This window comes from Trichophyton verrucosum (assembly GCF_000151505.1).
Source record: "Trichophyton verrucosum HKI 0517 chromosome Unknown contig00242_1.f1.exp, whole genome shotgun sequence".
Classification (NCBI taxonomy): Eukaryota; Fungi; Ascomycota; class Eurotiomycetes; order Onygenales; family Arthrodermataceae; genus Trichophyton; species Trichophyton verrucosum.
This window is the reverse complement of record NW_003315490.1, coordinates 61,590-75,742: the sequence shown is the minus strand read 5'-3', so window position 1 is coordinate 75,742 and position 14,153 is coordinate 61,590. Positions and strand designations below refer to the sequence as shown.

Here is a 14,153-nt window from a genome sequence, read left to right as displayed (position 1 = left end):
GATTTTTGGTGGTAGTATTTGGTTTCCCCTATTTTGCTTCTTCCTTTTTCTTCCTCGTATGCCGGAGAAAGAGGTAAACAAAAGAAGGACGACGGCAAGGAAAGAAAAGAATAGGGAAAACGAAAAATTGAGAACAAGATAAGACGATGCAGAGAAGAGCAAAGGCTCGATAGAGAGATAGACGACTCTCCTGGGCCCATTGCGTTGACGTTTGTAGGAAGCAAGGAAAAAGATGAAGAGAGGAAAACAAGGCAGTTCCATCTTTCGAGTCAGACAGACCATTGAGCGTCTCTGTGGAGGTGTTGATGCGTGCAAAAGACGGAAAACTCGATAACAACCGCATTATTTTGGTGTGTTTTTTGTGTTTTTTTTGTTTCTTTTTTGTTTGTGGCGGCTATAGAGGCCAATGCGGGTTGAGTAGTTGAAAACAAAGGGAAGATGGGTAAGATGGGAAGATTTAAGAAGAAACGAAAAAGGATGGGATATCAAAGATTTCGGTAGGTAAAAAAGGGGAAGAGAAATTCGTAGCAGATCGTAACAAAAAGCCGCTCCCTCCTCTCCTTATCTTGGGGGTGTGTTTGGTATATCCGATCCTTTTCACTCCTTTTTTTTTTTTTTTTTGGTTCCTCTCGATAGAACAGAAACGTCACTTTTCAGTCGTGAGAAATTGAAACAGTAAAAGAAAGTAATCAGTAGAAAAAATGTTCGGGTGTCGTAAAGGAAGTCAGCAAGTGCTAGCTTCGTCTACGGTAGCGATAAATGATATTAGTTTACCACCAGGAAGATGGGCCAGTTGGGCCGGATGGGTTGCCGTAGCCACCACCTCCATAGCCACCGCCATATGGACCGCCGCCATAGTTTCCTGTACTCACTATTAGTACTAGTTATTTAAGCAAAGACGAAGAGAGAGAGAATGCTTACCGCCACCGCCACCGTAGCTTTGGGGAGCAGCGTAGTTACCACCACCGCCATAAGAAGGGGGACCGCCCATTCCACCACCCATGCGACGCATATCACGATTGGCACCGGCAGAGCCACGGCCACGGCCACGACCTCCACGGCCACCGTATCCAGAGCCCTCACGAGCAATGTTCTCGAGGAAGGATGGGACTTCCTGGTGGGCCTCCTTGAGCAGCTCGATGAGGTCACGGACAACACCGCGGTTTCCACGGTTGAAGAAAGCAGTAGAGATACCGGTGTTTCCAGCACGACCGGTACGACCGATACGGTGAACATAGTCGTCAATGTCGGTGGGCAGATCATAGTTGACGACATGGGTGACATTGGGAATGTCGAGTCCACGGGCAGCAACAGCGGTAGCCACCAGGATGGGGCAGCGGCCATTACGGAAGTACTCAAGGGCACGCTCACGCTCACGCTGAGTGCGGTCACCGTGAATAGCAGTGGCTGGGAAGTGCTGGTTGATGAGGAATTCGGACAGAGAATCAGCCATACGCTTGGTCTCGACGAAAATGAGGGTCAATCCAGCGCCGTGAGTGTGCAGGATATCGAGCAGGACGGAGCGTTTATCGTTGTCCTCAACATACTCGACCTTCTGGGTGATGTTCTCGGAGGTGGAACCGACACGGCCGACGGAAAGGAAGACGTAGTCCTTCAAGAAATCACGGGCGAGCATCTGGATGTCGCGTGGGAAGGTGGCCGAAAACATGAGGGTTTGACGGCCAGCAACTGGGGGCATGTCTTCACCTTCGACAATGCGGCGGATTTGAGGCTCGAAACCCATGTCAAGCATGCGATCAGCCTCATCAAGGACAAGGTACTTGATGTTGCAGAGCGAGATGCGGCCACGCTCAATCAGGTCGACAAGACGGCCGGGAGTGGCAACGAGAAGGTCACAGCCACGCTCAATCTGGCGAAGCTGGGAGCCGATATCAGCTCCTCCGTAGACAACACAAGGGCGAACCCAGGATCGGTAAGCAAACTTCCTAGCCTCGTCATAGATCTGAGAGACAAGCTCACGGGTCGGAGCCAAGATGAGCGAGGTAGGGTAAGCCTTGCGCTGACGGCCGTAGCTGAACTGACCGCCTTGCTGAGTGGGAGCCGGGGAGGGTCCGTTCTGGAATGCCTGAGAGAGGATTGGGAACAAGAAACCACCAGTCTTTCCGGAACCAGTCTGGGCACAGGCCATCAAGTCACGGCCTCCCATGACAATCGGGATGGAATACTTCTGGACCGGAGTAGGCACTTTGTAGGAGGCGAGTTTGATGTTGGAGATCAAATGGTCGTCCAGAGGAGGGTTGGTGAAGGTGCTGACGGGCTCGGGGACATTCTGGCCGGAAGCCTCGACGGGGATATCATCGTAGTTGGCGAAGTTGATACCGGTATGCTGCTTGCTGGGATCGTTGGGGATGCCGAAGAGTTCGCGTTCGAGACGAGCGTTCGAAGGACCGGGAATGTGCTTTCCATCACGCCACTGGCCATCACCAGAGCCTCTGGCAGCGCCGCCGCCGCCGTAGTTTCCGCCCTGTTGACCTTGATGGCCTGGGTGACCGTAAGCATGTGGATCGAAAGTACGACGGGAGCCGGCGGGTTGACCCCAGCCAGAATTACCATTCACGGCCGGACCGCCACGAGGACCGTAGTCTCCAGCACCCCACCCAGGTGCGTTATTCGGGGCTCTATTTCTTCCCTCGAGTTAGCAGGAATTCAGTCATTTGTTTGGAGTCTTGTCTGAAGGCTACCTACCCTGGAGCCCAGGCGCTTGCGTTCATGCCAGCAGGGCGGCCGTTCTGTCCGGGAGCAGGACCGTCAGGACCGTCGACGGTAGGACCAGCGGCAGACTCAGCGGCAGCAGCCTGACGAGCCTGACCACGGAGGTGCGGAGGAATGTAGGCGGAGCGTCCGGTCTGGTTTGGCGCGTGCTGGGAGTCGTTGAGGGAGAGGTTTCCGATTTTCAGGTTATCAGCCATATTAACTGCTCGCAGCCACCAGGACAGACGGTTAGCCAGGCGCCTCTTGACACGGAATAGCTAAACCACGGAACAGACGAGACGGATGGAATACTCACCGAGTATCCTTCAAGGTATCCTTCGAAAGTAGCAGGTCACTGATTACTGGCGCGCGTTTGGAGGGATCGTAGATGGGTCGTTACGGGAGTCAAAAAAAATAAAATGAAGGCAAAAAAAAAAGAACTGGGATTTTATCTAAAACAAAAAGACACACTGCCGAGAACACAGAATATGATGAAAGGACAGGATTTTCTCTGATCCTGTTGCTCTCGTCTTTTTCTTCTCTGCGTGTGCTGCTGGATGCTGGTGGGAGGCGGTGCTTTTTTGCAGTTGTGTGTTTTTCTGTGCTGTGAGAGAAAAACACTGGGGCCGGAGGCGGTGTAATTAAGGTAGAATAGAGCAGGAAAACAGCCTGTCAAGCCTCACTGATGTTTTATATCTTCTTTCTCTTCTCTCTTTCCTCTCTATTTAACAAGCTAAAGAGAAAGAAAAGGAAAAAAAAAAAGAACACAACGAAGTCCAGGAAGAAAGAAAAACGCAGATGAGAAAGAAGAAGAAGAAAAAGTCGAAGTTGAAGATTTTGAGATGAAGAAAAAAAAAAGTTGAAGGCGAAAAAAAAAAAAAGAGAAGAGATTTCAGCGATGACTAAGCCGTTTTCTGCTTACGAGCTGAGATTTACTGAGATCTGGTTGGTCAACGCTGCACAAAGGTCCCACTCGTATGGTAAACGTGACATTACATATGACTAAGCATGGCCCCCACGACGTTGCTTTTTATAGGAAGAAAAAGGGGGAAGAAAAGAAGTCGAAAAGACTAGAGAGGGAGATAGAAGAAGAATAAGAAGATGTTGATGGTGATGTTGATGTTGATGTTGACAGTGGTGAAGGTGATGACGTTAGTGAAGGCGTGGGAAGGCGGAGCAGGATAGTAGAGTTGGCAGGGGGCTGGGGGTGACAGGTGTCAGTGGCAAGACTTGTCAGACTAACTATAGTCAGGGTCAGGGGCAGCAGGGACGTTGATAGATTTGTGTATACATAGAATGGATAGGCAAGGGGAAGAGGGGATGATAGACGAAGCAGAGGAGAAGGGTAAAAGAGAAGATCAGGGGGGGAAAAAAGCAGAGATATACCGCCAGTCCTATATAGACAGATACCTCCAAGACACCAAGACGAGAAAACACCAATCATTATGGTATACGCAAGAAATGGGCATAAATCGACAGTCAAAGAGCATGTATAAAGAGACAGGAGAGCGGACAGACAGGAAGACGGAACTAGAAGCCGTCTCGAGTCTCTCTCCAAAAAGCCAGTCCGCCATAGTCACAGACGCTGTCCATCCACATTATCGAGGTCAGGCACTGCTTCACTTCTTCCCACGTCGACATCCCCTTCATCTGCAGTGTCTGCTCGAACCGGGCAGCAAACCATTCGCTGTTATCCCCCATGCCTCGAGACGCTATTCCGCCCATCACGATGATCCACAAGTATAGACACGACACCCGCTCCTCTTCCTCGGGGGTCAGGTCCTGGCTGCCTTCTCGTTCATACTCCCACGGCCACTGGCCGGATTCAGCCGCCCAGCCGCTTCCCTCATCGCCGTCTACGGTGATCAGGGCAGTAATAAGTTGTGTTACCAGCTGCTTGAACGGCCGGTTGGCTGCAGGTAATGGGAATATAACTAGCATGCTGTAGACCATTGCCGCGAGGCGACAGGGTTCATACAGGCGGTATATGGCGTTGTAGCTGTCCGGAAACTCGTAGGAAGCAGGTAGAGAGACCAGATTGTATTGGATAAAGTTGCGGCGGTCGGCAATAACAGACAGTTCCAGATTCGGTAGCAAGCCCTGGGTCTGGAGGTCCACGACGATATTGTATTCCCGCATGTTCTGCAGGATGACTTGTAGGTTGGGTGGGATCGGAGAGAGGGGATTGGTAGGGATGGAGTTGTGCATTGGACGAGTGCTGAGGAGGTAGTGTAGGGTTGTGGTCATTGTTGAAGACGGCTCGCCTGAGGAGCCTCCAGAGTAGTCTGAGCTATTGGTGCCATTTGTCGGGTTCAGCGTTGGCCAGTTCGGTGTCTGACCCACGGCTGTCTCCTTGAAAATAGGTACAAAGGGTAGACGGGGTTTGGCCAGGTATTTCGTCGACAGCATCACTCCGGATCTAGACATAGATTAGCATAAAGAATATCACACATAGAGAAGGCCAAACAAAGGGCGTTGAAACATACGTAGATAAAGTCTCGGCCAGACCAGGCATCTTTATCGACTTGAGCCCTCCCCTCGTCTCGATAATAGCCATTAGCCCCTTGACATGATGGTCATTCAATGACAGCCCGCCATATACATCCAGCCACTGCAGGTTCCTAAGGGGCGCTTTCGGAGATGGGTCAGAGGGCTTCCAGCCAGAGTAATCTATCCGGTTGAACGCCATACACAAAACAGCGAGGACAACTTCGTCAGAAAACGCCTGGGCAGGGTCCTTCATCATCTTGTTCAGCTGCTTGATTGTCTCGGTCTCACAGACGATTTGCTCCATCTTCTCGCCTCTGGTCTGAGGGGAGACCTGCGCGCTATCCAGCCGGCGGCGGGTTTGCATGTGCCCGGCTGCTCCGTACAAGAAGGCAGTGAATAGTGCTGGATTCGCCATTGCCCGAGGTAGCCACACACCGGCTGCAGCTTCGCGGCCCCAGCGCTGACCCTCCGCGCCCAAGACGAGGCCAGGCCAGAGATCAAAGGCAGCGTAACGCATGAGCCTGCCTATAGCTCCCTCGTCTAGTATAGAAGGACATATCTGGCCAGGGTTCTCAAGCCAGTGTATAAGTTGGTTGAATGGGCGGTTGACGTTGTTACTGCCCACGCTGGAAGCTGGAGCCCTTACGTGTGGTGCTATGGCACGACAGCCAGTAGGCGGAGGAGAGCCATCAGAGTCGCTACTCTCTTCGTCAGCAACAACAGCACTGTCATGGGCCTGGATATTGTTATTATCTCGTGGGATATCCTCCGTATCTCCGTCTGCTTCTGCGTCTACCTCGCCTTGGTCGTCACAACCTGTATCAACATTGGTCTGTATATCGTTCCGGTTTCCGTTTACGACAGCCGGCTCGATGCTGGGTACACAGTCATTCATGTCAACAACTCTATGCACACCCATGCCCATTGCCATTCGAGTATTAGTATTACTCGGCGGAGTCTCCTCCTTAACGCCCGCGGACCATGTCTTGAATGCCTGTCCACGACGTCGAGACGCTGCCACCGTCTTGCCAGCATCCGCAGCGGAATATTGACGAACCGCTAACCCGGAGCCGTTCCCATTTCCACCCATATTAACGTTGGTAGACAGCCCTCCTGATCCAGTATTTTCAGCTCGCACAGCTCGATGCTGCCTCCATATATACTTGCTGGCATGTGAACGGATCAACGTCCTGTTCTCCAGCTTCTGGTCTTCTGATATGGGATTCACAGTCACAAAGTGGAAGACGTCCCCGTTCTTGTTATTGCCAGCCCCATCTTTCCCAATTGCACCGGCCGTGGCAGCAGCACGACGTTCGGCGAGCTTCGTCTTCTTCGTCTTGGGTGGCATGGCGGTAGATATCGCAGTGGGCTGTGGGGGAACTTCGGATAAAGGTATTGTATTGAATCGGTCAATTGCGGAGCTATACGATCAGGATCGTAGTTATTGTCATCAATTGCTGATTCTTCATGTTCGGCCATCGTAGAAGGAGACGATATAAATTGAAAGAATTACCTCTCTAACGCAAAGCGAGATTGATTCCTTGCAGGAAATGTAACAGTTTGTTCTTCGAATGTGTTCACGGTATCAGCCAAGACAAGGATAGATCAAGACCAGCGAAGAACATGGTATCCGCATATCATTTCTTGCATGCAATGTGTTATATTATTCTTCTCTCCGACACCTTGTCTTTCGATGTGTAACGAAGGTGTTTCTGTCTTCCTTTTGGTTTTTAATCTGATGTTGTTCTGTGTGCCCTTTTTTGGGGAGTCCCTGTCCTGCCAGTCCAGAGGGACGGGTCCAGAGCTGCTTAAAGGGAGCCAGGGAAAAATAAAGAAAAATCAAATAAGATATAAAATTGGAGGAGGGCCAGAGAGAGACGCAGGACTAAAAAAGAAAATGACAACGAATTAACCCAAAATGCGCCCCAGCAGCCTGCCCAGGTTGCACTTAAGGACGTTAGTTCATAATATATCCCCCCCAGTAGCTTTGCTATGGAGCACACTCTCGTCTCCCGTTGCAGCCGGGGAGGGTAACGAGGAAATAGTCGAAGGTTGGAACGGGAGGGAGAGCAGGCAAAAGCATCGAGCGAGCCGCCCCCTTCGAGTCGAGTTTGTCGCTGCCATCCAGGCCGAACAACGAAGGGGACCAATTCTGGACTAACAGCCAGCTAGCTGCACGTCCATTGCCCGCCAAGCTCTCGATCTTCATCCTGACCAGAAAATAGTGTGAAGAGACGGGTCCTTGTGGACGTAAAAAAGCAAATATTGACCTTCGCGGTCTTGCTTATCCCTTCCTCCAAAAAATTAATGTTTAAATACATTTTCGTTTTGGCTTTTTTTTCGTCTCTTGTTCACCCTTCCTGCTGCTCCTCCCTTCAGACTCGATCGAGTCTGACATCAAGATGGATCGTGGAAAAGGTTGGTGCGGCAACTGCAGTGACGCTCAGGGCGATGTCAGCCAGCCATACAGACGTCGTAAAAAGGGGGCGGCAGAGAAGGCACACCAACGAACGCCCACCGGGTCAAGCGAACGGGGAAAAATAAAAGGCACGACCTGATGTCAAACGGGTGTTCATCCATTATCATTTTATTTTTGAGTCCGTGACCAGGTAACTCTGCCCATAGCGGTGCGGTGTGGTGTTGCGAGATTTAGCGTGCCTAGTCCTGTGAGCGTGCGTTTCTTTCGCTCCACAACCGTTGCATGGATCCCAAGTGGCCCACCATACTCAGTTAGATCACAGGGTGACAAGAGAGGATGGAGGCGAGGGAGAGAGCGGGAGAGAAAAGGAGAGCCACCAGCAGAACCTGAGGCAGACATCAGGGAGGAAGCTTTCTCTGGATGATGATGGTGCGTTGCTTGCTCTCTGCCGTGAGAGGCTTTGGTTGCACGGGCTGCGGGAGACGTCTGGCGTAGCCTCTCTCTCTCCAGTCTGCTCCTTGCTCTTTTTTTTTGAGATAAATACGGCATGTATTCTCCGGATGGTGGACCAGCCCCGATAACGAGCCATCCCTTCGTTTCTCCACGTCGCTTCTCGGATTTCCTAACCGGGCCCCTCTTGGTCTTCGTAGCGTGCTCCAAAAAAAAAGTGATATCTAAACCTTCATTTTAAGACGGGAGAGAAAAACGAGCCGGCGGCGGTCGAATCGGATAGTTCCAGCCCACGAACCCTCGCCAGAGCGAAACCTTCCCTGCATGCAACGATCCCTGGCCTGACAAACGGGGGGGCTTGTTATCGGACGCATCAGTTTCTCGCTCCATGGATCTGACAGCTGTAGTTAGGCGAAAGGGGGAGGCAGGCCTGTTTGGCCTGCGTTATCCGGATGGGCCCAGTCGATATTGACTGTCCCCCTTCGAACTTGCGCACCGCCGATGGAACACAAGTTGTACGATGTACCGTTCGTAGGACGAAGTACGGCGTCGAGTCTCATCATCTGCAGCTTGCTGTGACTCTAGATTGAGGTCATGATTGGTGCTGCGTCTCGCCGCATGCTGGGGGGTTGTCTAGAATAATAATAATGACAACAAAATATTTCATTTATTCCCGCATACTGCAGATTGCCGATCGCCTGCGCTTCTCAAAACCAAAGCAAGTACATATTATGCTGGATGCTGGTTTCAGACCCAGGGAGCTGGAGTGCTGGAGCGCTGGCTGCACAACCAAGGCCTGGAGGGTCGTAGTGACTGGCCAGACGTCAGACGCGGGCGTAAGGAAAATAGTTAGTTGGTGCTGCTCTGCATTGGATGGAACATCGACGCACATTATCACGTAACAAAGCTTTCGTACCTCGTACAAGGCGACAGTCAACCTTTGCCGCATCTAATAGAGCCTGGATAGACTTGTCGATGTTAACTTGAGTCCAGGGTGGCTGTCGCTCGAGGGTCGACGTTGGTGGTGAGAAGGCGGAAGTCTGTCGACTTCCAGCCAAAGCCTCATCCAGCGTTGACACTCCAACAGCTGTCTTCTCGAACGCAGGCTACGAGACGCCACGAAGACGGTTGGCCCTAGAGACCCCCATGCTCCGCATACTGTATGCTAAGATCAGCCCATTTTATTGAAGTTACCGCTGTCAAGTGCTCGGTAGTTCGAGATGTTCAGTGCAAAAGAGACGTACATACATTCGGAGTACTCCGTGGATTGGCGAGAATGTCTGCACCGAGAGGCCGCCAGGGAGAGAGCCAGAGCAAACAATTCTACGTCAAAAAAAGCCACCACCCAAAAGCCAGTATTAACTTCAGAAGACAAAGGGAAAAGAAAGCCAGAAGCTTCTCCTGAAAAAAACCAATTCGCCTTGCCTCTCAACTGGCAAGAAACTAATTTCTTAACTAACCAACCTCCGTGGCTCAAAGTAAATCCGCGATAAATGCTATCCTGAACATCACCAAGGATGGACGCTTTTGATTGCCGGACCGTAACGTATGGCGACACGGCAGGAAAAAAGGCTGCACCAGCACTGGTTAATCATCGTCCAAAGGTGAGCGTTTAGGTTTAATGCTGTTGATAGTCGCAAACCCCCGTGGGAAGAGGCGGTGAATTTCTTCAGTGCCTGAGCAGTGCCGACAAGTACAGCTTATCCCACACTCGGCAGATGGGATCCAGTGTCTTCACGTCCTCGGTAGGAATAGCGTTTGCCCCGTCTCCTCTTAGCAGGCCAACGGAAGGGTATTGCTTCCAGCTTGGGCCCGCTTGCGGGTTCTTGACAAAGTCTGCCCATAGCTTTTGTAACCAGAGCTTGTTCGCCTGTCCCGGATCGCGCAGCCCCTGCGTGCCGAATACATAAGCTATGTCAGACGTATGGTAGACTCCTAGTTCTGCGTAGTCAGGATGACTTGCGGCCGGATCGTAGAACAGATACTGCCATACAGGTACTTTCAGAGTTGTTGCAGTAAGGTTCGCGACGAAGCCAGCCGGGCAACGGAATGTCGAATCCGTTATAATCTGTGAGATTATTTGGCTACCAGTTGATAGGCTTGCTGTTGCCGTGGAGTTCGGTGCATACAGTTTAATTATCGCCTCCGCTATTTCAGGGGGAAATGATAAACTGTTGATGAAGGCCGTAACATTGTCCCCCTTGCCGTAAGCGAACGTTGATCCATCGTCTAGAGTTGAGCCTATGAGGATCGGTACTTTCGCGGCCTCGCCTGCAGCATACGCCTTGGCTGGGGATTCAAGGACAGTAACATCGTCCATGTTGGGGGTTTGGAATGGCAGACCGGTCTCCAACAGTATCTTACGCAAGGTACCAACGCTTGCGCCACGAACGCATTCTAGGACGGCCGCATCTGAGCTATTGGTACAGTTGAGACGTTGTACCAAGTCCGTCCAAGATGAGAATTCGCTATTGGGAGGACTTGGAGGGAGCTGGAAGAGTGAAGAGCCTGATTGCAAAATGGCAGCTCGAAACGGCAGATTAGAGGGAGCTGTGTTGATAAGATGGCCCACGGATACTGCTCCGGCAGATTGTCCAGCAATGGTGACTAAAATATCAGTTAGTTATGATATGCAAAGGCAGAGGAAGAAGCTTCATTAGTTAATATACCTTTATTGGGGTCACCTCCGAAAGAATGGATGTTTCTCTTTACCCAGTCAAGAGCCAGTCTTTGATCAAGTATACCCAAGTTCCGCTTGTCCAATGGAAGCTGTGGTGACCGGGGAAACCCAAACACTTGGTCAAGATTTAGTCATTCTTTTCTATGGCATAGCTATACGGACGGTATCAATATACTCACAGTTCGTTCGATAGTTGGCGGTAACCACAATGATATCCTGATTTGCAGCAAGGCTTGAACCGTCGTAAAACGGATACGAACTTGCTCCAAATCTATATCCACCGCCGAATATCCAGAACAATATCGGTTTTCCCTTGTAATCACCTTTGGGCCGGTAGACGTTCAAATACAGGCAGTCCTCGCTCTCCCCGGGTGCGGGAGGCGTGTTGAACAACGCTTTTTGAAATTCGCTCCCAGAAGTCTTGTTGCCGAAATCTTGTATGCAAGCTGGAGGACTTTTGGTAGTATGCAGGGGTTTATGCCAGGGCAGTGGGTGTTCTGGTAGTGAGAACCGAAGGTTCTTGACTGGCGGTTTGGCAAAAGGGATACCGAGAAACTGATGCACTGTTTCCGTTGAGCCAGGGACATGCGCATTTTTACCGATGATAACACCCGAATCGATGGTCACAACCGGCCTGGTGTGGTCGTTGTTATTATCATGACTGCTAAGTCGTTCAAGAGGGGAGGATGTTGAACTTGGTATAAAAACCGCGCAAAGCGCAAGTGTTTGGAGTAGAAATCGCATCATGAGGCAGTGTCTGATAGATAGCAGGATGAACCCATCTTACGGCTTCGACAGCCCATCGTGCTCTTTAAGTAATGGGTATCATCGCAGTGCAGAATAGAAAGAAAGTCTATCACAGCTGATATTTTGCTTGACTGCTTATGAAGCAGGAGGACACAAGCTGTGAGCCATCCCGATGAGGCCCTATGGGCCGCCGAGGATGCTTGTTGATAGGGCTGACTGTGGCGGAGTGGATGAGAAGGATCAGGCTGAAGGTACCCTGGTATTGGCATCGATCGTCTTATACCGAGGTGAAGGATTATCTCGATGAAGGATTGAATGTTAGCAGCAACCGATTGTTATGGCATGGAGGCGACTGTGACTATTACTGTGAGAAACATACGTACCATCCAACGAATATGAATACGCCAATATCATCATCCACAGTAAAACTACGAACAGCCAAAAGGGTAATAGTTCGTACTTACAGAGACCGACTTGTATAGGGCGACATCTATACTGCACCGCGAATCAAAGATAACACAGGTAGGAATGATAAATTGTATATACAAGCGCCGGAGAGCAAGCAAGATGTTGGGTAGTAAGTTGGATTGCATAGTTGTCTTCTACTTTGTGCTGTCTGGCGTCATGGGGGCTTGACTGCCTCTATAGAATCTGAAGCGTCCAAAGAATCCTTTCAATTCATAAATAGACACAGTTCATAATCATCAGCAGATCCGGACGGTAAGTTATAAGGACATGGCATTTGGAAACGATGATAATGATGATGATGATTAAGAAAGGATAGGTGTGTCTGTGGAAATTCAGGGCATGACGAGGCCAGGAACCCTGGATAAAACCGTCTAGATTTCATCACGGACTGGGGCCTGTTCTTTCTCGGAGTCGGGCTTAGATGGTGATTCAGTACCTTCACCCTCTGCTTCCTCCTTCATGTCAAGTTCTCCACACTTGGCGATTTTTACATCTTTGGTGGGACGGTCCTGGAAGCCCTTGGGGACGACCTGGATCTTATCAACGATATCGTATCCCTCGAGCACCTCGCCGAAGACGACGTGCTTTCCATCAAGCCAGCTATTATATCATCCGTGGTCAGCAATTGTAAGTGCTACGTCGCATAGTTAATGGGTGTAAACATACGCTGTAATAGCGGTGGTAATGAAGAACTGAGATCCGTTGGTATCTTTTCCGGCGTTGGCCATGCCTATAATGAAGTTGCGGTTAATATAAGCAATCGTACCATTACGCAAAGAATGCACAGTAGCATACTGAGAAGACCCTTCTTGGTATGGCGTAGCTTGAAGTTCTCATCCTCGAACTTGTTGCCGTAGATGGACTTTCCACCGGTTCCTAAGTTTTAAACAATTGGTCAGCATATTAAGGTGCGGTAAGTAGGATATAAGTAGTACTAACCGTCACCATTGGTAAAGTCACCACCCTGGATCATGAAGTCCTTGATAACACGGTGGAAGGTAGATCCCTCATATCCGAATCCCTTCTCGCCAGTAGCCAAAGCGCTATTATGTTGTACTCATCAGCATTTGAATGCCTTCGGCACAATTGAGGTATATCGGATATTGACCATACCGGAAGTTCTCAGCGGTCTATGTCACACATAGTCAGTATGATTAACGCATCGTTCGGTGAATATTGAGAATCGGTCAACCCACCTTTGGTACCGTCTTTCCGTACAATCCCATGACAATCCGTCCGAGGGGCTGACCATCATGCTCGATATCAAAGTAGACCTATATATCACTGTTGATTAGCGCCTCGATGCCATCTCCAGGCTTTCGCTGTCAAAAGACTTGAGGTACCTTGCTTGTGATCTTGGGACCTTTGGCCTCGACCGTCTGTCCCATGAAGAGGAACAGAGCAACGGCGGCGAAGACCACAAGGGTCAAGATACGCCCAATTCTGGCCATATCGTGTATATAAAAAGTGTAGACGAGATGCTTATTCTGGGGCAGATGGTAACGGGAGGTAGATGGGGAGGAGACAGTGGCATGCAGAGGAGAGACGTGGCTGTTTTATGAACATCCACCTCCTCGTCTGCCAAAACACGGGCGATCTTAGCGGATGTTGAAACTTTCGACTTTGCGTTCAGCTGATTGGTCAGGCGCGGGCATAAGGGGAGTTTATTTGATGAGTCATCATCTTATGCACTAAAATTATACGCTTGAATCGATAAGTCCATGAAGATAGGGAGGACATCAGCTCTGTAGTTTAGCGTTGTTCTCTGGCTTTCATTGATTCTTATGCTCTGTTCTCGTACTGCTGATCTACGGCTGGCTGGGTATATTGCCCATAGTCTCTTTGCCAAATTTAATAATATTAGATATATGAGATTTAACAGTTGTATATCATGGCCTGGAGTACTGCTGGCCTCTATGAATCGGGCGTGGAATCGGGATGCATAAAGTTGCGGAATAATAGTATTGCCGATAACCGATCTTGGCATGACCTACGGGCACCTCCAGGCCTGTGGGAATTCAAAGTTCGATGTCGGCTTGTGAATGCGATAGATGAAAACGAGCGAGAGCAGCTGATAGAGTGTGAAGAAGTAGATTAACGCAGCATTAGCCACCATGGTAAGGCCAGAAAGTGTTTGAAGTATACCAATTGAAAGTCGTCAGCTAACTTGTTATGGCCAGGTCTTCA

General features: G+C 50.1%; 5 protein-coding genes across 5 annotated transcripts; all 5 read right to left on the bottom strand.

Moving 5' to 3' along the window:
• Window positions 1-770: 770 nt before the first annotated feature.
• TRV_02846 (uncharacterized protein) lies at window positions 771-2,930 on the bottom strand (the record flags this gene model as incomplete). The annotated part of the gene is made up of 3 exons (XM_003022979.1): window positions 771-862; window positions 922-2,639; window positions 2,707-2,930. 3 exons carry the CDS (start codon window positions 2,928-2,930, stop codon window positions 771-773), a joined length of 2,034 nt encoding a protein of 677 aa, XP_003023025.1.
• An 812-nt stretch (window positions 2,931-3,742) lies between these two features.
• Window positions 3,743-4,156, bottom strand: TRV_02845 (uncharacterized protein; the record flags this gene model as incomplete). The annotated part of the gene is made up of 1 exon (XM_003022978.1): window positions 3,743-4,156. One exon carries the CDS (start codon window positions 4,154-4,156, stop codon window positions 3,743-3,745), a length of 414 nt encoding a protein of 137 aa, XP_003023024.1.
• An 86-nt stretch (window positions 4,157-4,242) lies between these two features.
• TRV_02844 (uncharacterized protein) lies at window positions 4,243-6,550 on the bottom strand (the record flags this gene model as incomplete). Its single annotated transcript, XM_003022977.1, has 2 exons — window positions 4,243-5,131; window positions 5,199-6,550. 2 exons carry the CDS (start codon window positions 6,548-6,550, stop codon window positions 4,243-4,245), a joined length of 2,241 nt encoding a protein of 746 aa, XP_003023023.1.
• Window positions 6,551-9,740: 3,190 nt separating this feature from the next.
• TRV_02843 (carboxylesterase, putative) lies at window positions 9,741-11,495 on the bottom strand (the record flags this gene model as incomplete). Its single annotated transcript, XM_003022976.1, has 3 exons — window positions 9,741-10,678; window positions 10,741-10,866; window positions 10,931-11,495. The coding sequence occupies 3 exons, from the start codon at window positions 11,493-11,495 to the stop codon at window positions 9,741-9,743; spliced, it is 1,629 nt and encodes a 542-aa protein (XP_003023022.1).
• Window positions 11,496-12,337: 842 nt separating this feature from the next.
• TRV_02842 (peptidyl-prolyl cis-trans isomerase, putative) lies at window positions 12,338-13,417 on the bottom strand (the record flags this gene model as incomplete). Its single annotated transcript, XM_003022975.1, has 6 exons — window positions 12,338-12,566; window positions 12,633-12,696; window positions 12,762-12,842; window positions 12,906-13,009; window positions 13,185-13,240; window positions 13,310-13,417. 6 exons carry the CDS (start codon window positions 13,415-13,417, stop codon window positions 12,338-12,340), a joined length of 642 nt encoding a protein of 213 aa, XP_003023021.1.
• Window positions 13,418-14,153: the final 736 nt, after the last annotated feature.